Here is a 27236-nt window from a genome sequence, read left to right on the forward strand (position 1 = left end):
CAACAGCAGTTACCACTTCACTCTAATGTCTGCTAGATTGACAGGACCAACAAGGTCGCTTTCATCTCTGTGTGTGTGTGTGTGTGTGACAGGATAAAAAGTATCTTTCATCTCAGGTAAAGCTCTATCGTCAGTAACGGAAGCATCAGTCTTACACTCGAATGGAGTCAGCTACTAGACATAGACACCACACACACACACACACACACACACAGAGAGAGAGAGAGAGAGTAATCTCTCGCACACAGTTCTGAATGGCTTCCTGTCTTCACATGAACACTTCACGTAATTTCTGTCATTTATGGCATTCTGTCCATAATTTCTGTCATGTTCAATCATTCAGAATTCCACTACACAGCAGCTAACTCTCAGTAGGGAAAAGAGCAAGAGGATGAGGGAGAGGAAGAGAATGAGGGAGAGGAAGAGAATGAGGGAGAGGAAGAGGATGAGGGAGAGGAAGAGAATGAGGGAGAGGATGAGGGAGAGTGAGAGAATGAGGGAGAGAGAATGAGGGAGAGGTTGAGGGAGAGGATGAGGGAGAGAATGAGGGAGAGAGAATGAGGGAGAGGTTGAGGGAGAGGATGAGGGAGAGAATGAGGGAGAAAGAAGGAGAGGAAGAAGATGAGGAAGAGGATTAGGGAGAGAATGAGGGAGAGGGAGAGAATGAGGGAAAGGGAGAGGAAGGGAATGAAGGAGAAGAAGAGGGAGAATAATGAGGGAGGGGGAGAGGAAGAGGGAGAGAATGAGGGAGAGGAGGAGGAAGAGGGAGAGGAAGAGAATGAGGAGACGGAGAGGAAGAGGAAGATAATGAGGGAGATGAAGAGGGAAAGAATGAGGGAGAATAATGAGGGAGAGGAAGAGGAAAATAATGAGGGAGAGGAAGAGAATGAGGGAGAGGAAGAGAATGAGGGAGAGGAAGAGAATGAGGGAGAGAATGAGGGAGAAGAAGAGGGAGAGGAAGGGGGAGAGGAAGAGGGAGAGGAAGAGAATGAGGGAGAGGAAGAGAATGAGGGAGAATAATGAGGGAGAGTAAGAGGAAGAGAATGAGGGAGAGTAAGAGAATGAGGGAGAGAATGAGGGAGAGGAAGAGGGAAAGAATGAGGTAGAGGAAGAGAATGAGGTAGAGGAAGAGAAAGAGGAAGAATAATGAGGCAGAGGAAGAGGGAGAGAATGAGGGAGAGAATGAGGGAGAGATTGAGGAAGAAGGAGAGAATGAGGGAGCGGAAGAGGGAGATAATGAGGAAGAGAATGAGGGAGAGGAAGAATAATGAGGGAGAGGAAGAGAATGAGGGAGAGGAAGAGGAAGAGGAAGAAGAAGAGGAAGAAGAGGAAGAGAATGAGGGGGAGGGAGACGGAGAGGAAGAAGAAGAGGAAGAGAATGAGGGAGAGGAAGAAGACCAGGAAGAGAATGAGGGAGAGGAAGAGAATGAGGGGGAGGAAGAGAATGAGGGTGAGAATGAGGGTGAGAATGAGGGAGAGAATGAGGGAGAGGAAGAGAATGAGGGAGAATAATGAGGAAGAGAATGAGGGAGAGAATGAGGGAGAGGAAGAGAATGAGGGAGAGAATGAGGGAGAGGAAGAGAATGAGGGAGAGAATGAGGGAGAGGGAAATAATGAGGGAGAGGAAAATAATGAGGGAGAGGAAGAGGTAGAGGAAGAGAATGAGGGAGAGAATGAGGGAGAGGGAGATGATGAGGGAGAGGAAGAGAATAAGGAAGAGGGAGAGAATGAGGGAGAATAATGAGGGAGAGGAGGAGGAAGATGGAGAGGAAGAGAATAAGGGAGATGGAGAGGAAGAGGGAGAATAATGAGAGAGAGGAAGAGGGAGAGAATGAGGAAGAGAATAAGCGAGAGGAAGAGGGAGAGAATGAGAGAGAGGTAGAATGAGGGAGTTACTGTAGAATGTCACTAATTTCAAGCATCCATGCAAAAAGTAGCCAAATGCATACAGGAACACACAGCGTGATCTGCACTTTGTCCTTCTCATCAGGCAGTTAGAAACTGATGTCAGCTTTATTTATGTCAAACCGCATTGTCTCTCTCTCATCCCTTCTCTCTCTTCCGCCTACTTTCTCATCAGCTTATTTCTGTCAAACTGATGGAGTCCCCTCCTCTCACCTCCCTTTCCCCCACGTACCCTCGCTCTCCCCCAACCCATTCTATCTCCTCGTCAGCTGTATGTAAAAGTTGAGGGACAGCCTCTCAGCTTCTTTCTATCCCCGTCTTTCACCTGTCTACCCTCTTTCTCCCTCTCTCTCAATCCCTCCATCGTCACTGTTATCTCTATTGTGTCGTCAGATGGCTCTGGACCAAAGCTGACAAGGCACTAAGGTGACACCTTCTCTTACCCACACTCCTCTCTTCTGCTCCTCTGCTCACAGATTCATCTCCCTAAAAACTAAAGAAAGTTAGAAGAACTTGTAGGCACTCTAATAACCCAGATGCTATGCACAGACACATGGACGCACACACACAATCTTTCTCTCTTCCATCGTCAATTCCATTACTCAGTGTTGACAGGTGTCTTCAGCCTCTCCACACCACCCTATTGTCTACATAGAGGAGAGGAAAACACTGGCTGCCAAAGTCTAGGGGTGGGGGCTCTTTAGCTGTTACAATTTGGCGGCATGGTGTGTGTGTTAACCGGGGATTCCCTGGGAGGAGTGATCCTGTAATGTCGTGTGTGTGTGTGTGTGTGTGTGTGTGTGTGTGTGTGTGTGTGTGTAGGGTTGTCTCAGTTTAGCTCACTCTAACCAATGACTCATGAGTTTCTGGAGTTCAGATTACTTCACAGACCCCCTCCCTTCCCCCCACTAAGGAGACGCCCAAGTGTCAACCTATAGACCATCAAAATCACTTCAGAACCATACTGATCAAGTCCACATGGTTTGGAGAGTCTTTCACTCCAGTGGTAGAGTATGTGAGCATACCTGCGTGTGTGTTTTCCTTGGAGAGACGACGCCACCCAGAGTCCCCAGACTCAGCCAAGACTAATGACATACTGACACAATTCCGTTTAGTTTTTCCCAAATTCCACTTTCTCTGATTTGTTTGTCCATGTTTTTCCCAGTATTTTACTCTCAAAATCACACTTTTTTTTATAGAAAAACAACAACATTTCATGTTCTAAGTCCACAACCATGCTTAGAACACATCAGGAGACCACTTGAGGTCTGGGAAAAATAAAATAAATTATGGATTTTGGGGTGTAGTTACACTTTAATGCAAGTGTGCACCAGCAAGAGACCGTGGTTTGGTTAGCGATGTTCCTGTAGCGCTCATGTGATTGCAGAGTTTGCAAAACAAACGGCCACTGGATTGATGCAAATAATGATATAATTCTGCCAGGTAGGCATTGGCTACTTTTTTTAACATTTAATTGAGAAGGTTTTAGGAAAGCCTTTCCATCTCTACCATAAAATGGTTAACATTAGCATAATCGCTAACGGCTTCACAAAGTACACACACTTGTGCCGTTTCAGAAAGTTGCAACACATATGAATCATTGATGCATTTTGTTTATGTTAACTTGATTAACTTGAGCAAATTAATGCATTTTCAGTAACACTTTTTTGGATTGGCCATCTATAGATGCTCTACAGACTATCAGTAACAATTCAACCATCTACAGTCCTAACCCTAACCGTAGCTCTAAGCCTAACCCTTATATTAAGCCTAAACTTAACCCTTTCAGTTTATTGATAGTATGACCATCTGTAGAGCATCTACAGATGGACTATCTGACTATCCAAGTAAAGTGACCACATTTTCGAATAAGTTCAATACATTTACAGTGCCTTGCAAAAGTATTCATCCCCCCTTCGCCTTTTTCCTATTTTGTTGCATTACAACCTGTAATTTAAATGGATTTTTATTTGGATTGGTGAAGTGAAGTGAAATTGGTGAAGTGAAAAAAATAACTTGTTCCAAAAAAATTCTAAAAAATAAATAACAGAAAAGTGTATGTATGTATTCAACTCCTTTGCTATGAAGCCCCAAAATAAGATCTGGTGCAACCAATTACCTTCAGAAGTCACATAATTAGTTAAAGTCCACCTGTGTGCAATCTAAGTGTCACATGATCTGCCACATGATCTCAGTATATATACACACACCTGCTCTGAAAGGCCCCAGAGTCTGCAACACCACTAAGCAAGGGGCACCACCAAGCAAGCGGCACCATGAAAACCAAGGACCTCTCCAAACAGGTCAGAGACAAAGTTGTGGAGAAGTACAGATCAGGGTTGGGTTATTAAAAAATATCCGAAACTGAACATCCCACGGAGCACCATTAAATCCATTAGAAAAAAATTGAAAGAATATGGCACCACAACAAACCTGTCAAGAGAGGGCCACCCACCAAAACTCATAGACCAGGCAAGGAGGGCATTAATCAGAGAGGCAACAAAGAGACAATAGATAACCCTGAAGGAACTGCAAAGCTCCACAGCGGAGATTGGGGTATCTGTCCATAGGACCACTTTAACCCGTACACTCCACAGAGCTGGGCTAAATACAGGGAATTTCTTGCGGGAAACCTGTTTCAGTCTTCCAGAGATTTGAGACTGGAACAGAGGTTCAACTTCCAACAGGACAATGACCCTATGCATACTGCTAAAGCAACACTCGAGTGGTTTAAGGGGAAACATTTAAATGTCTTGGAATGGCCTAGTCAAAGCCCAGACCTCAATCCAATTGAGAATCTGTGGTATGACTTAAAGATTGCTGTACACCAGCGGAACCCATCCAACTTGAAGGAGCTGGAGCAGTTTTGCCTTGAAGAATGGGCAAAATCCCAGTGGCTAGATGTGCCAAGCTTATAGAGACATACCCCAAGAGACTTGCAGCTGTAATTGCTGCAAAAGGTGACTCTACAAAGGATTAGAGGTGAATAGTTATACATGCTCAAGCTCTGTTTTTTTTGTCTTATTTCTTGTTTGTTTCACAATAAAAAATATTTTGCATCTTCAAAGTGGTAGGCATGTTGTGTAAATCAAATGATGCAAACCCCCAAAAAATCAATTTTAATTCCAGGTTGTAAGGCAACAAAAAAAGGCAGGAACCTCGAGAGGAACCTAGAGAGGAACCAGGCTCTGAGGGGTGGCCAGTCCTCTTCTGGCTGTGCCGGGTGGAGATTATAAGAGTACATGGCCATTAAGGCCAGATTGTTCTTCAAGATGTTCAAACGTTCATAGATGACCAGCAGAGTCAAATAATAGTCACAGTGGTTGTAGAGGGTGTAGCAGTTCAGCACCTCAGGAGTAAAAGAGCGAGAAAAAGAACAGCAGGTCCGGGACAAGGTAGCACGTCCGGTGAACAGGTCAGGGTTCCATAGCCGCAGGCAGAACAGTTGAAACTGGAGCAGCAGCACGACCAGGTGGACTGGGGACAGCCAGGAGTCATCAGGCCAGGTAGTCCTGAGGCATGGTCCTAGGGCTCAGGTCCTCCGGGAGGGGAGGGAGAGAGGCAAGCTTTACACCACTCCAGCCGATGCTTGGCATTGCGCATGGTGATCTTAGGCTTGTGTGCGGCTGCTCGGCCATGGAAACCCATTTCATGAAGCTCCCGACGAACAGTTGTGCTGACGTTGCTTCCAGAGGCAGTTTGGAACTCGGTAGTCAGTGTTGCAACCGAGGACAGGTGATTGTTATGTGCTTCAGCACTCGGTGGTCCCGTTCTCTGAGCTTGTGTGGCCTATCACTTCACGGCCATAGACATTTCCACTTCCCAATAACAGCACTTACAGTTGACCGGGGCAGCTCTAGCAGGGCAGAAATATGATGAACTGACTAGTTGGAAAGGCGGCATCCTATGACGGTGCCACATTGAAAGTCATTGAGCTCTTCAGTAAGGCCATTCTACTGTCAATGTTTGTCTATGGAGATTAGATGGCTGTGTGCTCGATTTTACACCTGTCAGCAACAGGTGTGGCTGAAGTGCTGTTCACATACTTTGGTCTATATAGTGTACCTTAAAAAAAAAGGTAGGGGTGTGGATCAGAAAACCAGTTAGTATCTGGTGTGACCACCACTTGCCTCATTTGTTGGATATTGGTCAGGAACTGGAACATGCTGTCATACACGTCGATCCGGAGCATCCCAAACATCCTCAATGGGTGACATGTCTGGTGAGTATGCAGGCCATGGAAGAACTGGGAAATGTTCAGCTTTCAGGAAATGTGTACAGATCTTTGCGACATGGGGCTGTGCATTATGCTGAAAGATGAGGTAATGGCGGCGGATGAATGGCACGACAATGGGCCTCAGGATCTCGGCACGGTATCTCTGTGCATTCAAATTGCCATCGATAAAATGCAATTGTGTTCATTGTCCATAGCTTTTTACTGCCCATACGCTAACCCCACCGCCACCATTGGGCACACTGTTCACAACATTGACATCAGCAAACTGCCCGTTCACAAGACGCCATACACGCTGTCTGCCATCTGCCCGGTTCAGTTGAAACCGGGATTCACCTGTGAAGAGCACACTTCTCCAGTGTGCCAGTGCCATTGAAGGTGAGAATGTTCCTACTGAAGTCAGGTCAAGACCCTGGTGAGGACAACGAGCACGCAGATGAGCTTCCCTGAGACAGCTTCTGACAATTTGTGCAGAAATTATTCGATTGTTGAAACCCACAGTTTCATCAGCTCTCCGGGTGGCTGGTCTCAGACGATCCCGCAGGTGAAGAAGCCGGATGTGGAGGTTCTGGGCTGGTGTGGTTACACGTGATCTGCGGTTGTGAGGCTGGTTGGACGTACTGCCAAATTCTCTAAAACGACGTTGGAGGTGGCTTACGGAAGAGAAATGAACATTAAATTATCTGGCAACAGCTCTAGTGGACATTCTTGCAGTCAGTATGCCAATTGCACGCTCCCTCAAAACTTGAGACATATGTGGCATTGTGTTGTGTAAGAAAACTGCACATTTTAGAGTGGCCTTTTATTGTCACCAGCACAAGGTGCACCTGTGTAATGACCATGCTGTTTAATCATCTTCTTGATATACAACACCTGTCAGGTGGATGGATTATCTTGGCAAAGGAGAAATGCTCACTAACAAGGATGTAAACAAATTTGTGCACAAAATGAGAGAAATAAGCTTTTTGTGCATATGGAACATTTCTGGGAACTTTTGTTTCAGCTCATGAAACATGGGACCAACACTTTACATGTTGCGTTTATATTTTGTTAAGTATTAGTTAAATAAAAAATATATATATTGTTGAATTCCGTGTTAATGTCTGGATTCCGTGATTCAGTGCGGATTTTATAGGGCCCTAGAGAAGGACGCTGAGATCACCAATGGTCACCGCCTAACAGATTTCCATTCCATCCACCCTTCCTTACAATCAGGAACAGCCTCCCATTCTCCAGCAGACTTTGAAGTCTAAACAGACTGTTGTCAGTGTGTGTGTGTGTGTGTGTGTGTGTGTGTGCTATGTGCAAACATTCTTTGCCACATGTGATTTGCTCTGAGACCCACAGCGGAAGCAGCTTTCATTAAAGAAGACAAAGAAAGATAGAGAGATGGAGAAAGGAGTAAGAAAGAGCAAGATTGATGGTGGGGGTAGATGTACAGAGTGATATGAAATGATTGATGGTGGGGGTAGATGTACAGAGTGATATGAAATGATTGATGGTGGGGGTAGATGTACAGAGTGATATGAAATGATTGATGGTGGGGGTAGATGTACAGAGTGATATGAAATGCTGTAGACTAGATAGCGGGAGATAAGAGAGAGGATGTGAGAGAAAGATTAAATGGAGTGGTGGGCCTCCTCTGAGCTCTTTCCTTTATCGTGTCTTTACTAAATTAAAAACCCTTTGATTTGATGAGAGGAGTTTGGGAGTTTTCCAGTTAGTGTGTGTGTGTGTGGTTTTGTGTGTGTGTATGTGTGCGCGTGTGTGTTGCATAAGAGTGGTTAATCCAAAAAGTCAACAGGGGGTCCTCTCTAACAAAACATAACAATGAAGTATTATCACACATTCAAACACAGTTGCGCAACATTTTTCTCTGTGTGTGTTTGTCTCGCTGAGTGTGTGTTTGTCTCGCTGAGTGTGTGTGTCTCTCAGAGTGCGTGTGTGTGTCTCTCAGAGTGTGCGTGTTTCTCTCAGAGCGCGTGCGTCTGCGTGTGTGTGTGTGTGTGTCTCTCCGAGTGCGTGTGTGTCTCACTGAGTGTGTGTGTGTTTGTCTCCCTGAGTGTGTGTGTCTCTCAGAGTGCGTGTGTGTGTGTCTCTCAGAGTGTGCGTGTGTGTCTCTCAGAGTGTGCGTGTGTGTCTCTCAGAGTGTGCGTGTTTCTCTCAGAGCGCGTGCGTCTGCGTGTGTGTGTGTCTCTCCGAGTGCGTGTGTGTCTCACTGAGTGTGTGTGTGTTTGTCTTGCTGAGTGTGTGTGTGTTTGTCTCGCTGAGTGTGTGTGTGTGTGTGTCTCCCTGAGTGTGTGTGTGTGTCTCTCTCAGAGTGCGTGTGTGTCTCAGAGTGCGTGTGTGTCTCTCAGAGTGCGTGTGTCTCTCAGAGTGTGCGTGTGTTTGTCTTGCTGAGTGTGTGTGTGTTTGTCTCGCTGAGTGTGTGTGTGTGTCTCCCTGAGTGTGTGTGTGTGTCTCTCTCAGAGTGCGTGTGTGTCTCAGAGTGCGTGTGTGTCTCTCAGAGTGCGTGTGTGTCTCTCAGAGTGTGCGTGTGTTTCTCTCAGAGCGCGTGCGTCTGCGTGTGTGTGTGTCTCTCCGAGTGCGTGTGTGTCTCACTGAGTGTGTGTGTGTGTCTGTGTGTGTGTGTGTGTGTGTCTCTCAGAGTGTGCGTGTGTGTCTCAGAGTGTGCATGTGTGTCTCTCAGAGTGTGCGTGTGTGTCTCTCAGAGTGTGCGTGCGTGTGTTTGTCTCAGAGTGCGTGCGTGTGTCTGTGTGTGTCTCTCCGAGTGTGTGTGTGTGTCTCTCTGAGTGTGTGTGTTCTGCCACTAAGGGGCTGTAATTTGGGTCATCCCTTCTCCTCGGTGAAGGTGATGAGCTGCTTTGAACACAAAGGCCAAATATTGTTTCACACACACGTATGGTGAGGAGGGAGTGTGAATACAACGCTAAATTCCGCACCGTGTGACAGAGCATGCCAACCAAAATAACACACACTATACCAAATGATGTGTTTGTTCAATGCTGAGGGGGCTGTGTCAACCAGTACTAGCAACACGCATGCCCCGCCCACCTGAGGATCTGTCTTTATCAGGCATCTATTTCCTGTGTTTGTGGGGTGTAAAATCCACTTGTCACTTAAATCTCACTGGACTGATTGCTTTCATACTCATGCCTGTCGTTTTTTTCCCATTAACGTTACGACCGCGAGAATGTTCGTAATGACCTGTCAAACACACTCCGGTAATGGCTGAAATGGGCTCAATGTGATACATAGTCTTTCCATTGCACCTACAGTTTAAGTCGGAAGTTTACATACACTTAGGTTGGACTCATTAAAACTCGTTTTTTCAACCACTCCACAAATGTCTTGTTAAACTATAGTTTTGGCAAATCGGTTAGGACATCTATTTTGTGCATGACACAAGTAATTTTTCCAACAATTGTTTACAGACTGCTTATTTCACTTATAATTCACTGTATCACAATTCCAGTGGGTCAGAAGTTTACATACACTAAATTGACTGTGCCTTTAAACAGCTTGGAAAATTCCAGAAAATGATGTCATGGCTTTAGATGCTTCTGATAGGCTAATTGACATCATTTGAGTCAATTGGAGGTGTACCTGTGGATGTATTTCAAGGCCTACCTTGAAACTCAGTGCCTCTTTGCTTGACATCATGGGAAAATGAAAAGAAATCAGCAAAGACTTCAGAAAAAATATATATAGACCTCCACAAGTCTGGTTCATCCTTGGGAGCAAATTCCAAATGCCTGAAGGTACCACGTTCATCTGTACAAACAATAGTACGCAAGTATAAACACCATGGGACCACGCAGCTGTCATACCGCTCAGGAAGGAGACGTGTTCTGTCTCCTAGAGATGAACGTACTTTGGTGCAAAAAGTGTTGATTTTTAATCTGAAGGCATCCTGCTTTTGACACACGTGTTGAATTATGCAACAGAACGTGACAACAACAGTAATTAATGACGCATTCAAGACAGTGCAGGTGAGTGCATCAGGCCTAGACAGAGCAAATTTTGGGTGGTTGCAGCCCTGTTCCACCCCTTTATGTTAATCAATTCAAATATGCAAATACAACCCATTGTATCTATGCAAATCAGGCACATATAACTTACTTTATTTTAACAAGCAAAAAAAATAACCGATACCATTAGAAAATGTATATGAGTGCATTCTAAGAAAACAAAAGTAACATTTGACAAATTGAACACCTGAATTCCCACCAAAAGCCCTTAACTTTATTCATTATTTGTTTGTGCCAGTAAAATGTTTTATGTGCTATAATTCAGTAAAAAACAATTGGATTAAAATAATTATCAGAGTTTGGAGTATCTTCATCCATTGTCCAACTGTTGCATTTATTATAATTAATTTTAGAACCTTTTATAAATGTTGATGATCGTTGCTAATGTGTACACACACACACACCGACACACACTCGGTCCTGCCCCCCCCCCAAAACATGCACCCAGGGGGGGCCCAGGACCTAGTTTGGGAAACCCTGGGCTAGAGAACGGGTCCAGAGGCGAAAGTGATACTGTGGTATTTTCCTGTTTCTCTGCCAAGAAAGAGGCTAACAGCAGGCAGCTGTGTGTGATGAGAGGCAGACTGTTATAGTCCGTCTGCTGCAGATGTGGCTGTAGTCTCCAGGCCAAACTAAATGACACCTGTGGGTTGTTAAGTGTTACTATGGTTCTAGAACACAGAGGACAACCAGGTCAACAAGGTAGCTATGACCACCGGTCAGAAAAGAACACAGAATACTGAGGACAATGTTACTGTGGTTCTAGAACACAGAGGACAACCCGGTCAACAGGGTAGCTATGACCACCGATCAGAAAAGAACACAGAATACTGAGGACAATGTTACAGTGGTTCTAGAACACAGAGGACAACCCGGTCAACAGGGTAGCTATGACCACCGATCAGAAAAGAACACAGAATACTGAGGACAATGTTACTGTGGTTCTAGAACACAGAGGACAACCCGGTCAACAGGGTAGCTATGACCACCGATCAGAAAAGAACACAGAATACTGAGGACAATGTTACTGTGGTTCTAGAACACAGAGGACAACCCGGTCAACAGGGTAGCTATGACCACCGGTCAGAAAACTCAACTAGTATGCTCTCTTCTCCTCCTGCTGCCTGTGCCCTATATTCTAAATGATGTCTCTCTCCCTTTCTGTTTCTCTCTCCCCCCTCTTCTTTCCCTGGCCCCATGCAGCTCATCTGTCTTCCCTCCCCCTCTCTCTCAGACAAAGTAACAATAGAGTGTCTAGGTCATTTCAACAGTTCAACACAGGAAGCTGACTTCCCTGGAGTAGCCAGGTCATTTGTCACCACTGACTAAGACATACACACCACTAGATGAAACGACATCTAGGCTTCTCCTGACAGGCCACTTATGACATGGACTATCTATCAAAAGTACAATAAACTTATATATTCACCTTAAATTGTTTTATAATTCAATTGAGTAATGTTAATTTAGATATCTTGGAATTTATTGTATAAGTCTAATTGATGTGTCTAGGCCTAATCGTCCAACATTGTTCATAAGGACCTCTTTCAATGCTATCTGTAACAAAACAATTGCAAGTACAAATCCATTGTGATCAGAAGATTCAATTCACTAATAATAGTGACCATTTTACCGGCCATTATAGGCTACAGCCAGTCTGCCCAAAACACCAGTTGCTCTGTTGTTGAAACACTTGTTAATGTACATTCATGCAAAATAAACTTACACAAATCAAAAACTGGGACTCACCATCTTGCTTCACGTTAGAAGACCGCATCATCTTGACGGACATTACCTGGGCTTGTGTGCCCCGGGTAAAGCCCACCAGCAGCGCGAGCAACAGCGCTAATGCCACGGGCCCAGAGCTGTTCATTCTGTCCGTGGCGGTTACACACTGTAAACTTAAATCCCATACGTGGAAGAACCACTTACTCTTCTGAAAAGATACCAATTAGCTACGTGTGTTTTCCCTAGAGACTCAAGTAAAAGTTTGCTTAAAACGTTCGTTCTTTTCACATAATTTCTCCCGAGTCGTTTTTCACGGTGAGGTTAGACTGGAGCGAACTGCGGGTCTCAAACTCACCATGCACGAGCTCCACCGCTACAGAATGCCGAGCAGGTTCATAGACCAGGGACATATACTCCTGTCCACGGTCAAACACAAGCACCGGCGCCGACTTCTTATCGCTTTATCGCGTGTTAATCCACACTGGTAATTCCATGAGAAATAGTCCACATTACTTCAATTTCTCTGATATCAGAGCGAGCTAGAAATGCTTTCCAACAATTTCACTTCAAGGCTGAGAGTGTGCGTGTCTCTCGCTGTAGCTTTACACACGCACACGCGCGCTGGTGTGTGTGAAACTTAAATCGGTGAGTTGATCAGAGAGGAGGGTTGTCGCTTTTCCGCGAACTGGGACAAGGAAATAGACCAGAAGGAAGATTTTAGCGGCGACGAGGAAACTTGGAGGTAACAGTCAGACACACACAGTGAGAAGGAGATAGGAAGGGAATTTTCAGCGAGAAGGAAATTTAACTGGAGGAAAAGAGTGGGACAGTCACTGACAGCATTGGGCACTGACACAAATACGGTATGTACTCGGGGCAGAATTTGTCCAGGGAAGAACTCTGACATTAATTAACTTGTTGAAGTGCCGGATGAATAAGTGGAAACCATGAATGACAATGTTCTTCATTTCACTGAGCAAATGCAACAATGTCTATAACAGTTAAAGGATATTATACAGTATTATTACATCTCAACTTTTCACTAATTTGGTTTATGTAGGTCTTGTATTCTGTTCATTTACATGTAATAGCATGACGTTTGTAGCTTATTATTTTGCCAAGGGTAGCCCATTCAGGCTATTGAAGTTTATGCTAATATCTGCAGACATTTCTGTAATGCCTATATTATATTGAGTCCTTGTTATGAATGTATTCTCGTTTTGTAAATACTATAGAAGAGGCTTTGTATTGTGCCAGGACAACAGCCTCTCCCTCAATGTCAGCAAAACAAGAGAGGTGATCCACATCAATGAGCCTGCAGTAGAGAGAGTCAGCAGTTTTATGTTACTCTGCCTCCACATCACAGAGGACTTGTCATGGACCAACAACACCAGCACTCTGGTCAAGAGGGTGAAACAACGTCTCTACTTCCTAACGCGGTTGAAGAAATACAGCATGCCACCCCGGGTCCTCTCCAAATACTACCGCTGCACCATTGAGAGCGTCCTGACCGGTTGCATCACGGCCTGGTACGGGAATTGCTCCATCTTCGACCGCAAGGGCCTCCAGCGGGTGGTGAAGAGAGCCCAGTACATCACTGGGACCGTGCTCCCACCCGTCCAGGACACGTACTCGAAACGTTGCCTGATACAGTCCCGCAGCATCATCAAGGACCCCACACACTCCAGCCACGAGCTGTTTACTCCTTACCATCGGGCAGACAGTATTGGAGCATGAGGTCTGATACCAACAGGCTGAGACTGTTTCTACAGTATCTACAAGCCATCAGACTGCTGAACACTTGAACTGGACTGACCTCCTGGTCTGATTCTCCACACCTTAGCACACATGCACTCACTGATGCACACACACACACACACACACACACACACACATACACACATACATACATACATACATACATACATACATACATACAGTGAGGGAAAAATGTATTTGATCCCCTGCTGATTTTGTATGTTTGCCCACTGACAAAGACATGATCAGTCTATAATTTTAATGGTAGGTTTATTGGAACAGTGAGTGACAGAATAACAACAAAAAAATCCAGAAAAACGCATGTCAAAAATGTTATTAATTGATTTGCATTTTAATGAGGGAAATAAGTATTTGACCCCTCTGCAAAACATGACTTAGTACTTGGTGGCAAAACCCTTGTTGGCAATCACAGAGGTCAGACATTTCTTGTAGTTGGCCACCAGGTTTGCACACATCTCAGGAGGGATTTTGTTCCACTGCTCTTTGCAGATCTTCTCCAAGTCATTAAGGTTTCGAGGCTGACGTTTAGCAACTCGAACCTTCAGCTCCCTCCACAGATTTTCTATGGGATTAAGGTCTGGAGACTGGGCTAGGCCACTCCAGGACCTTAATGTGCTTCTTCTTGAGCCACTCCTTTGTTGCCTTGGCCGTGTGTTTTGGGTCATTGTCATGCTGGAATACCCATCCACGACCCATTTTCAATGCCCTGGCTGAGGGAAGGAGGTTCTCACCCAAGATTTGACGGTACATGGCCCCGTCCATCGTCCCTTGGATGCGGTGAAGTTGTCCTGTCCCCTTAGCAGAAAACCCCCCCCAAAGCATTCCTCCTCCTCCAAACACGGCGAGTTGAGTTGATGCCAAAGAGCTCGATTTTGGTCTGATCTGACCACAACACTTTCACCCAGTTCTCCTCTGAATCATTCAGATGTTCATTGGCAAACTTCATACGGGCCTGTATATGTGCTTTCTAGAGCAGGGGCACCTTGTGGGCGCTGCAGGATTTCAGTCCTTCACGGCGTAGTGTGTTACCAATTGTTTTATTGGTGACTATGGTCACAGCTGCCTTGAGATCATTGACAAGATCCTCCCGTGTAGTTCTGGGCTGATTCCTCACCGTTCTCATGATCATTGCAACTCCACGAGGTGAGTTCTTGCATGGAGCCCCAGGCCGAGGGAGATTGACAGTTCTTTTGTGTTTCTTCCATTTGCGAATAATCGCACCAAATGTTGTCACCTTCTCACCAAGCTGCTTGGCGATGGTCTTGTAGCCCATTCCAGCCTTCTGTAGGTCTACAATCTTGTCCCTGACATCCTTGGAGAGCTCTTTGGTCTTGGCCATGGTGGAGAGTTTGGAATCTGATTGATTGATTGCTTCTGTGGACAGGTGTCTTTTATACAGGTAACAAGCTGATATTAGGAGCACTCCCTTTAACAGTGTGCTCCTAATCTCAGCTCGTTACCTGTATAAAAGACACCTGGGAGCCAGACATCTTTCTGATTGAGAGGGTGGTCAAATACTTATTTCCCTCATTAAAATGCAAATCAATTTATAACATTTTTGACATGCGTTTTTCTGGATTTTTTGTTGTTGTTATTCTGTCTCTCACTGTTCAAATAAACCTACCATTAAAATTATAGACGGATCATTTCTTTGTCAGTGGGCAAACGTACAAAATCAGCAGGGGATCAAATACTTTTTTCCCTCACTGTACATTCATGCTACGCACACATCACAACTGCTGCTACCAGACTCTTATTATAATTGATAAATATTGCACAATTTAAACACTTTCCCCCCAATCCCCCCTTTCCCTAAACATGTCTAAATATTGGACTATAAATTGTGCCTTCCTGTATTATACTTATGCTAAAATGTTTATTCTATTCTACTGAGCCACTTAGTGTGTGTGAGTATATATGTACTCATGAGAGTGTCTATGTCTGCATGTGATTGTGTGAGTGTGTGTGTGTGTGTGGATGTGTCAGTGAGATATGTGGAGATACTCCCAGTGTCATGTGGATGTGAGATCTGAGGAGTGCTATTAACACTGATTAGTAACAGATACATTCATTTTACTTTTTCTCATAGTTCCCCCATAATCCTAGTAGTGCACACTGAGATCTAAACAGCAAGACATATGATTCTGGGACACCAGAAAGACGCCTCAGGATGGAGAGATGTCCTCTCTGTAATGTCTCCCAGACACACACAAATGCACACAGTTTGGAATTTACAGAAATAACTGGCATAAACTCAGATACCAGTCAGTCTATGATGGAGAGATTCCTTTGGGACATTCTGGTTCTATGGGAGGAGATTCCTTTGGGACATTCTGGTGGTCTTGAAAGACAGTCTGTATAATGTAAGAATATAACACTGATGGTTATTGTCACTCACTAACATTCTCATCCTGCCAGCCCACATCTCATAATTGACTTACAGTGGGGGAAAAAAGTATTTAGTCAGCCACCAATTGTGCAAGTTCTCCCACTTAAAAAGATGAGAGAGGCCTGTAATTTTCATCATAGGTACACATCAACTATGACAGACAAATTGAGAAAAGAAAATCCAGAAAATCACATTGTAGGATTTTTAATGAATTTATTTTCAAATTATGGTGGAAAATAAGTATTTGGTCACCTACAAACAAGCAAGATTTCTGGCTCTCACAGACCTGTAACAACTTCTTTAAGCGGCTCCTCTGTCCTCCACTCGTTACCTGTATTAATGGCACCTGTTTGAACTTGTTATCAGTATAAAAGACACCTGTCCACAACCTCAAACAGTCACACTCCAAACTCCACTATGGCCAAGACCAAAGAGCTGTCAAAGGACACCAGAAACAAAATTGTAGACCTGCACCAGGCTGGGAAGACTGAATCTGCAATAGGTAAGCAGCTTGGTTTGAAGAAATCAACTGTGGGAGCAATTATTAGGAAATGGAAGACATACAAAACCACTGATAATCTCCCTCGATCTGGGGCTCCACGCAAGATCTCACCCCGTGGGGTCAAAATGATCACAAGAACGGTGAGCAAAAATCCCAGAACCATACGGGGGGACCTAGTGAATGACCTGCAGAGAGCTGGGACCAAAGTAACAAAGCCTACCATCAGTAACACACTACGCCGCCAGGGACTCAAATCCTGCAGTGCCAGACGTGTCCCACTGCTTAAGCCAGTACACGTCCAGGCCCGTCTGAAGTTTGCTAGAGTGCATTTGAATGATCCAGAAGAGGATTGGGAGAATGTCATATGGTCAGATGAAACCAAAATAGAACTTTTTGGTAAAAACTCAACTCGTCGTGTTTGGAGGACAAAGAATGCTGAGTTGCATCCAAAGAACACCATAATTACTGTGAAGCATGGGGGTGGAAACATCATGCTTTGGGGCTGTTTTTCTGCAAAGGGACCAGGACGACTGATCCGTGTAAAGGAAAGAATGAATGGGGCCATGTATCGTGAGATTTTGAGTGAAAACCTCCTTCCATCAGCAAGGGCATTGAAGATGAAACGTGGCTGGGTCTTTCAGCATGACAATGATCCCAAACACACCGCCCGGGCAACGAAGGAGTGGCTTCGTAAGAAGCATTTCAAGGTCCTGGAGTGGCCTAGCCAGTCTCCAGATCTCAACCCCATAGAAAATCTTTGGAGGGAGTTGAAAGTCTGTGTTGCCCAGCGACAGCCCCAAAACATCACTGCTCTAGAGGAGATCTGCATGGAGGAATGGGCCAAAATACCAGCAACAGTGTGTGAAAACCTTGTGAAGACTTACAGAATACGTTTGACCTGTGTCATTGCCAACAAAGGGTATATAACAAAGTATTGAGAAACGTTTGTTATTGACCAAATACTTATTTTCCACCATAATTTGCAAATAAATTCATAAAAAATCCTACAATGTGATTTTCTGGATTTTATTTTCTCATTTTGTCTGTCATAGTTGACGTGTACCTATGATGAAAATTACAGGCCTATCTCATCTTTTTAAGTGGGAGAACTTGCACAATTGGTGGCTGACTAAATACTTTTTTTCCCCACTGTATCTTTCAACCACCTGGTCATCCTCCATACCCTCAACCTTTGACCTTACCCACAGATGCCACCTCCCTTCCCCCTGCCCTACCTACAGTGCCTTGCAAAAGTATTCATCCCCCTTGGCGTTTTTCCTATTTTGTTGCATTACAACCTGTAATTTAAATGGATTTTTATTTGGATTTCATGTAATGGACATACACAAAATATTGGTGAAGTGGAATGAAAAAAAGTACTTGTTTCAAAAAACTATACAAAATAAATAACGGAAAAGTTGTGCGTGCATATCTATCCCTTTGCTATGAAGGCCCTAAATAAGATCTGTTGCAACCAATTACCTTCAGAAGTCACATAATTAGTTAAATAAAGTCCACCTGTGTGCAATTTAAGTGTCACATGCTCTGTCACATGATCTCAGTATATATACACCTGTTCTGAAAGGCCCCAGAGTCTGCAACACCACTAAGCAAGGGGCACCATGAAGACCAAGGAGCTCTCCAAACAGGTCAGGGTTGTGGAGTTGTGGAGAAGTACAGATCAGAGGTGGGTTATAAAAAAATATCAGAAACTTTGAACATCCCACAGAGCACCATTAAATCCATTATTAAAAAATGGAAAGAATATGGCACCACAACAAACCTGCTAAGAGAGGGCCGCCCACCAAAACTCACAGACCAGGCAAGAAGGGCATTAATCAGAGAGTCAACAAAGAGACCAAAGATAACCCTGAAGGAGCTGCAAAGCTCCACAGCGGAGATTGGAGTATCTGTCAATAGGTCCACTTTAAGCCGTACACTCCACAAAGCTGGGCTTTACAGAAGAGTGGCCAGAAAAAAAGCCATTGCTTAAAAAAAAAATAAGCAAACACGTTTGGTGTTCGCCAAAAGCCATGTGGGAGACTCCCCAAATATATGGAAGAAGGTACTCTGGTCAGATGAGACTAAAATTGAACTTTTTGGCCATCAAGGAAAACGTTATGTCTGGCGCAAACCCAACACCTCTCATCACCCCGAGAACCATCCCCACAGTGAAGCATGGTGGTGGCAGCATCATGCTGTAGGGATGTTTTTCATCGGCAGGGACTGGGAAACTGGTCAGAATTGAAGGAATGATGGATGGCGCTAAATACAGGGAAATTCTTGAGGGAAACCTGTTTCAGTCTTCCAGAGATTTGAGACTGGGACGGAGGTTCACCTTCCAGCAGGACAATGACCCTACTGGTCAGAATTGAAGGAATGATGGATGGCGCTAAATACAGGGAAATTCTTGAGGGAAACCTGTTTCAGTCTTCCAGAGATTTGAGACTGGGACAGAGGTTCACCTTCCAGCAGGACAATGACCCTAAGCATACTGCTAAAGCAACACTCGAGTGGTTTAAGGGGAAACATTTAAATGTCTTGGAATGGCCTAGTCAAAGCCCAGACCTCAATCCAATTGAGAATCTGTGGTATGACTTAAAGATTGCTGTACACCAGTGGAACCCATCCAACTTGAAGGAGCTGGAGCAGTTTTGCCTTGAACAATGGGCAAAAATCCCAGTGGCTAGATGTGCCAAGCTTATAGAGACATACCTCAAGAGACTTGCTGCAAAATGTGGCTCTACAAAGTATTGACTTTGGGGGGTGAATAGTTCTGCATGCTCAAGTTTTATTTCTTGTTTGTTTCACAAGAAAAAATATTTTGCATCTTCAAAGTGGTAGGCATGTTGTGTAAATCAAATGATACAAACCCCCCAAAAATCCATTTTAATTCCAGGTTGTAAGGCAACAAAATAGGAAAAATGCCAATGGGGGTGAATACTTTCGCAAGCCACTGTATCTAGGCCACTCCCTATGCTACTGTTCTAGAGCCAGAGTTGTTGACTTTGACAGGATGTAGTTAATGTGTGACAGTCATTGACAGTGAGGTGTACACAGTGGATCATCAGGAGGCTGAGCACACAATCACAAGCAATTCTGTCTCCCTGGGAGACTAGTTAATAGAGATACACACAGCACGGCAGACAGGATTATTGTGTGTGTGTGTGTGTGTGTGTGTGAGAGAGAGAGAGAGTTCATCACCGATCCTCAATAGAGGACATTTAATTGTAAACAAACATGAGATTTATCCCTCTAACCAATCAACACGACATACTCGAGTCTAACCAATCAACACTGGATATACTCAAGAGTCTACCCAATCAAATACTGATGATCTACTGTACACCACTCATATGCAACAAGCTCTCACAGTCTCATGTCAGAATTAGACATTCATCCTTGTTTCTCAAACATAACATTTCAAAGTTGTTCAAAGCGTCAAATTTCAAAATGTTTAAGGTTAAGTTTAGGCATTAACTCCGAAATCTTAAGGTTAGGCATTAACTCTGAATGGTTAAGGAAAGGGTTAAGGTTTGGGACAGGCTTAAAACCAAAATCTCAAAAGCAACTTTCTATTGCTTGATTTGAACATGCAACCTTTGTCACCAGAGGCAGATGTTTTTGCCCATCCGCCATCCCCGTCCACAATGCCCTTGCAAAACTAAAATATTAACATTTTAGTCATTTAGCAGATGCTCTTATCCAGAGTGACGTAAAGGAGCAATTAGGGTTACAGTGAGGGGAAAAAGTATTTGATCCCTTGCTGATTTTGTACATTTGCCCACTGACAAAGACATGATCAGTCTATAATTTTAATGGTAGGTTTATTTGAACAGTGAGAGACAGAATAACAACAACAAAATCCAGAAAAACGCATGTCAAAAATGTTATAAATTGATTTGCATTTTAATGAGGGAAATAAGTATTTGACCCCTCTGCAAAACATGACTTAGTACTTGGTGGCAAAACCCTTGTTGGCAATCACAGAGAACAGACGTTTCTTGTAGTTGGCCACCAGGTTTGCACACATCTCAGGAGGGATTTTGTGCCACTCCTCTTTGCAGATCTTCTCCAAGTCATTAAGGTTTCGAGGCTGACGTTTGGCAACTTGAACCTTCAGCTCCCTCCACATATTTTCTATGGGATTAAGGTCTGGAGACTGGCTAGGCCACTCCAGGACCTTAATGTGCTTCTTCTTGAGCCACTCCTTTATAATAATAATAATAATAATATGCCATTTAGCAGACGCTTTTATCCAAAGCGACTTACAGTCATGCGTGCATACATTTTTGTGTATGGGTGGTCCCGGGGATCGAACCCACTACCTTGGCGTTACAAGCGCCGTGCTCTACCAGCTGAGCTACAGAGGACCACACCTTTGTTGCCTTGGCCGTGTGTTTTGGGTCATTGTCATGCTGGAATACCCATCCACGACCCATTTTCAATGCCCTGGCTGAGGGAAGGTTCTCACCCAAGATTTGACGGTACATGGCCCCGTCCATCGTCCCTTTTGATGCTGTTAAGTTGTCCTGTCCCCTTAGCAGAAAAACACCCCCAAAGCATAATGTTTCCACCTCCAAGTTTGACGGTGGGGATGGTGTTCTTGGGGTCATAGGCAGCATTCCTCCTCCTCCAAACACGGCAAGTTGAGTTGATGCCAAAGAGCTCGATTTTGGTCTCATCTGACCACAACACTTTCACCCAGTTCTCCTCTGAATCATTCAGATGTTCATTGGCAAACTTCAGACGGGCCTGTATATGTGCTTTCTAGAGCAGGGGGACCTTGCGGGCGCTGCAGGATTTCAGTCCTTCACGGCTTAGTGTGTTACCAATTGTTTTCTTGGTGACTATGGTCCCAGCTGCCTTGAGATCATTGACAAGATCCTCCCGTGTAGTTCTGGGCTGATTCCTCACCGTTGTCATGATCATTGCAACTCCACGAGGTAAGATCTTGCTTGGAGCCCCAGGCCGAGGGAGATTGACAGTTATTTTGTGTTTCTTTCATTTGCGAATAATTGCACCAACTCTTGTCACCTTTTCACCAAGCTGCTTGGCGATGGTCTTGTAGCCCATTCCAGCCTTGTGTAGGTCTACAATCTTGTCCCTGACATCCTTGGAGAGCTCTTTGGTCTTGGCCATGGTGGAGAGTTTGGAATCTGATTGATTGATTGCTTCTGTGGACAGGTGTCTTTTATACAGGTAACAAGCTGAGATTAGGAGCACTCCCTTTAAGAGTGTGCTCCTAATATCAGCTCATTACCTGTATAAAAGACACCTGGGAGCCAGAAATCTTTCTGATTGAGAGGGTGGTCAAATACTTATTTCCCTCATTAAAATGCAAATCAATTCATAACATTTTTGACATGCGTTTTTCTGGATTTTTTTGTTGTTATTCTGTCTCTCACTGTTCAAATAAACCTACCATTAAAATTATAGACTGATCATTTCTTTGTCAGTGGGCAAACGTACAAAATCAGCAGGGGATCAAATACTTTTTTCCCTCACTGTAAGTACCTTGCTCAATGGCACATTGGCCGAATTTTCACATAGTTAGCATGTGGATTTGAACCAGCGACCTTTCAGTTACTGGCCCAACGCTCCTAACTGCTAGGCTAGCAGCTGCCCTACTTGAAGGTAACTGTGCTCACTGTTGCCCCTAGTGGCCGGTTTCCACGTCATCTCCCAACGTCCTCAGACATGGATGGACATCAAATACTGACTTGTATCACAGGTGACCTGGTTGCTCATATGAACACACACTCACTACACACTTCCACTCATACGAACACACACTCACTACACACTCTCTACACACTCTCTACACACTTCCACTTAAACACACACTCACTACACACTTCCACTCATACGAACACACACTCACTACACACTCTCTACACACTCTCTACACACTTCCACTTAAACACACACTCACTACACACTTCCACTCATACGAACACACACTCACTACACACTTAAACACACACTCACCACACACTTCCACTCATACGAACACCCACTCTCTACACACTTCCACTCATACGAACACACACTCACAACACATTTCCACTGATACGAACACACACTCACTACAGACTCTCTACACACTTCCACTCCACTCACTCATCCCAGTTACCTGGTCTGGATCAGAAGAGCTGTTTTCCAACCGCTCTGCTTGGAGCAATAAAGCATGTTAGTTTTCATCCTTTATTTCCTCAGGTAATGGTTTAGGGGAAACAGTGTGATACGTGGCGATATGGAGGTTTTGGCTGAGGGAGAGGAGAGGTGGAGGAGGGCTAAAGGAGAGGGGGAGACAGAGAGTGGTGGTGGTTTTGGAAAAAGCTCCCAACTGAGACAGAGGGAGGAGAGGGGAGAAGAGGAGGGATTGTTAAAGAGGTAACGTCTCACGATCTTAAAGGAGTAATCCACTCCAAAACTATATTTAGCTATATTCTTCATTAGTCCACTGTTGATACAGTCCTGGAATGTTTTGCATGCCAGCAAGCAAGTTTTCAAGATAAAGAACGTTCAAGAAGCAACATGTAGCATGCCATATCATCATGATGATGCAAAATGATTTTGACTGACTTGATATATCTCTCCCTTTTTGTTCCTCCAACTTTCCTTTTCCCGCTCTCTACACTTTACCCTTTCATTCTACCCACTCTCCCCATCTCTCTCTCTGAGTGGTGTTGTCTGGTGACAGAGAAAGACTGGTTGTTTCTCACTCAGACTCAATCAGACAGTCAGTTAGTCAGACAGTCAGTGAGTCAGTCAGTCAGACAGTCAGTGAGTCTGGGAAGAGACAGTGAACCTTAAGCCGGGTGTAACCTTTATGATTTTGCCCCCGATTTAGCTGTCCCTGCCAAGTTTTTGAGATCGGAGGCAAAATGCCCATGTCGTTTCCTACTCGGGGCGCCGGGCATCACCAACGCTCGTTTAATGTGAGCGGGTCAGAGATGGAATCTGAGGGCTACCGATCATGTCTTTGAGTCGTCCTAGACCTCCCGATATTTTCAAACCTGTTTGATTTTATCGGCACAAACTCTGCAATGCTTTTGTAGTGTGAGATGTGCAACGACAAGTTTTGAGAACGGTGATCATCAATAGCCAATGAGAGCTCGCCAGAGAAGGAGACAGTGAGATGATGTTATCGCACATAGAATTCCTATTCAATAACTAGTATTCCTTATTCTATGGTATTGCATCACCCAGAATGTGTAGACTCTTGAGCTGGAGCGAAGACTACTACTAGTATGCTTTTGTCCTTGTCTTTTAAGGCAAAACCAAAGCCAAAGTGAAATTGTTAGAGCTCTGAAGTTCACAAGCAATGTTATTCAATTCAAAAAGTGGGCTGTTGATGGCTAGATATTTGAACTCTGTATGGCAAGTGTGAATGCCTGACAGAAAACGTTTGAGGCTGCTTTGAGCCACAGTTCGTTGTAGCTAATCGAATTACATCATCACTGTATCACATCATTGTTTTTGCGAGACAATGTGGTATGGAGAATCCTCAAGACCAAGTGAAGAGTCACTTTAACTCTACCCACATGTACATATTACCTCAACTACCTCAACTAGCCGGTGCCCCCGTACATTGACTCTGCACCGGTACCCCCCTGTATATAGCCTCCCTACTGTTATTTTATTTGACTTCTGCTCTTTCTTTCTCAACACTTTTTTGTTGTTGTTGTTTTATTTTACTTTTTTATGAAAAAATAAATGCATTGTTGGTTAAGGGCTGTAAGTAAGCATTTCACGGTAATGTCTACACCTGTTGTATTCGGCGCATGTGGCAAATAACATTTAATTTGATTTTAAGAGTCTTGTAGTGTGTGACCGTCCGTCTGTGCCACATCGTTAAGTGGCACAGCTGTAGCTCAGCTGGTAGAGCACGGCGCTTGTAACGCCAAGGTAGTGGGTTCGATCCCCGGGACCACCCATACACAAAAATGTATGCACGCACGACTGTAAGTCGCTTTGGATAAAAGCGTCTGCTAAATGGCATATTATATTATTATATTATATTACTACGTTGGCAAGACAACGAACTACAGGAAAGACGGTCGTTTAATGTGATAGGCTCAGCGATGTTAGGATTTTGAAAGTTGTGTAGTGTACACCCGGGATCAGGGTGACTTAAAGGGTTCTCAGACACGGAGAGGGGATTTAGGGGGGCTCACATCACTCATGGAGCTCTGAGTATAGCTGAGTAGGGGTGTGTGTGTGTGTGTGTGTGTGTGTGTGTGTGTGTGTGTGTGTGCGCGCCCATGTATGTGTGTGTCTGTGTACATGCATGGGTGTGTAGTCTTTGTGGATTGTCTAGCAACACAGAGGGGCATTGTGGCTTTCAGACACCCATGACTTTTCAGACAACCATTCCCCATCCAGAGCTGTGAGACCATGGGTCAGAGGCCAAGGAGCACAGATCCTTTCTTTCTTTCCTCTCCCCTCTCTTCTCCCCCCCTGTCCCATCCCCTCATCCCTGGGCTTACTGTCAGATGACAGAAGATTAGCTGTGTTGGTAGGGGAGGGATGGGGACTAAAGAGAGACGTGACCTGACTGGACTGTGTGCATGAGTTTTATTGTGGATGTGAGAAGGGTTTGTGTGTGTGAGATGGTTAACACTTTATTTGGATAGTCCTGTAGATGCTCTACAGACTATCAGTAACATTTCAACTAACTATCTACTAACCCTAGATCTAACCCTAAGCTTAACCCTTACCCCAAACTTAACCTTTACCCTAGCCTTAACCCTAAAATATGTATATATTCTTAATTCCATTCCTTTACTTTAGATTTGTGTGTATTGTTGTGAAATGGTTAGATATTACTTGTTAGATATTACTGCACTGTTGGAGCTAGAACCACAAGCATTAACACCTGCTAAACATGTGTATGTGACCAATCAAATTTGATTTGATTACCCTTATTCTAAACCTAACCCTAACTTTAGCAAGCAGTTGCTTATCAACAGATAGTTTGTTGATAGTATGACCATCCGTAGAGCATATACAGATGGAAAATCCGGACTATCCAAATAAAGTGTGAGCACGTTCAGTCCCGGGCCAGATCAGGTGAGTTACTCCTCTGAAGGTCAATGTTTTAATGTAGTCAGTGGAGCCAGGCCAGCAGGAGAACCCCACTAAGTGTTTATGTAATGTTACCCTCCGTTTAAAAGACTCCACTACCGCTATGCAGAGAGGGAGGGAGAAGATGGAGGAAGGGAGGGAGGTAGGGAGGAAGAGAGGAATGGGGGACAGAGAGAGGGATAACCAGATAAGATAAAGAAAGAGAGGGATAGTGGGGGAAAGAGGGAGGAGACTGAGAGAGAGAAAAGGGGAGAGAGAGAGAGAGAGAGAGAGAGAGAGAGAGAGAGAGAGAGGGAAAGATATGGGGGAGGGATAGAAAAAGAGAGAGAGAAGAAGGATTATTAAGATGGCTGGTAATGGGAGGTTTGGACAGCGGATGAGCATTTAATAAATCTATTCCTTAAACAGAAGTTAGAGACCCTGAAAGAAAACAAAAGAGAGGGTTCACAGTGTATAACGACCTTGGATGCTGAAACAGGATGTGTATTCTCTCTCAGATGTTTCTGGACTTCATTATTTTTCTCTCACCTCCCTTTTATTAGCTGTCATGATCGTACTATGTGCCCCTCTCTCTTAATCACCTCACCACCCCCAATCCTCTCTCTCCCGTTCCCTCCACCATTCTATGGAGAAGGTAGTTATTCTAAGGACACCATTGCATAGCTTTTTTGTCGTTATCTGCTTGAAGCAAGGACGTTATTCTCTCAATGTTGATCTGTCTGCCTCTCTGTCTCCTCCCTATCCTCTTACACATACTCCCTCTTTTGCTCCATATTCATCGGGCCTCTGCTCTCCTCTCCCCTCTCCTACTCTCTCTTCTCCTAACCTAACCTCCCCTCCTCTCCCCTCTCATCCCCTCCCCTCCCCCCTCCCCCCCTCTCCCCTCTCCTACTCTCTCTTCTCCTAACCTCCCCTCCCCTTCTCTATCTGTGTTGCGTTGTATGATTCTGTAGTGTTCCCACAGTACTGTTCCTCTCTCTGATACACTCTGGGAATGTGGGAATGTCTTCATGAGCCTCTCCCTCTCCGACACGCTCTGCTCAACCAGGAGCCTCTCCCGGTTTTCCTTATTAAGGGATTGACATCAGAACGTCGAACAGAGAGATGGCATCGGGCTGGAACAGGAACAGAGATGAGAGATGTGGTCCTGTGTGGCTCAGTTAGTAGAGCATGGCGCTTGTAACGGCAGGGTTGTGTGTTCGATTCCCGCGGGGAACCAGTGTGGGGGGAAAAGTATGAAAACGTATGCAGTCACCACTGTAAGTCTCTCTGGATAAGAGCATCTGCTAACATGTAAACGTGAACCTCTGATACACGTGTGATCAAACCTGTTGTCCAATCAGGCAAGGTTTTATTGTGACAGGCTTATACTGTAGAACTCCTGTCCTAGAGAGCTTCTGTGGTTGAACTAGATGCACCTGATGTTAAGGGAAAGTGTGAGTGTTTGATTAGTTTATATGAGAGTCATTGAGAACGTGCTCTATGAATATAACTCTGTGTGTGTGTACGTTTACGTGTGTGTGTGTGTGTGTGTGTGTGTGTGTGTGTGTACATCTGGCAGAGATGATCAACAGG

The 27236-nt window shown here is 44.5% G+C and overlaps 1 protein-coding gene across 1 annotated transcript in view; it reads right to left on the minus strand.

The window, feature by feature from the left end:
• Nucleotides 1–12043, minus strand: part of LOC311117481 (platelet-derived growth factor D-like) — a gene marked incomplete at both ends in the record, with an annotated part of 51424 nt that extends 39381 nt beyond the window's left edge. The window contains one exon of the mRNA XM_084192404.1: nt 11920–12043. Within this exon, the coding sequence (XP_084048530.1) occupies nt 11920–12043 (124 nt within the window). The remainder of the gene's footprint in view (nt 1–11919) is intronic.
• Between the last annotated feature and the right edge of the window lie 15193 nt (nt 12044–27236).

This window comes from Coregonus lavaretus, assembly GCF_964263955.1.
Source record: "Coregonus lavaretus genome assembly, contig: HAP1_SCAFFOLD_1065, whole genome shotgun sequence".
NCBI classification, from domain to species: Eukaryota; Metazoa; Chordata; class Actinopteri; order Salmoniformes; family Salmonidae; genus Coregonus; species Coregonus lavaretus.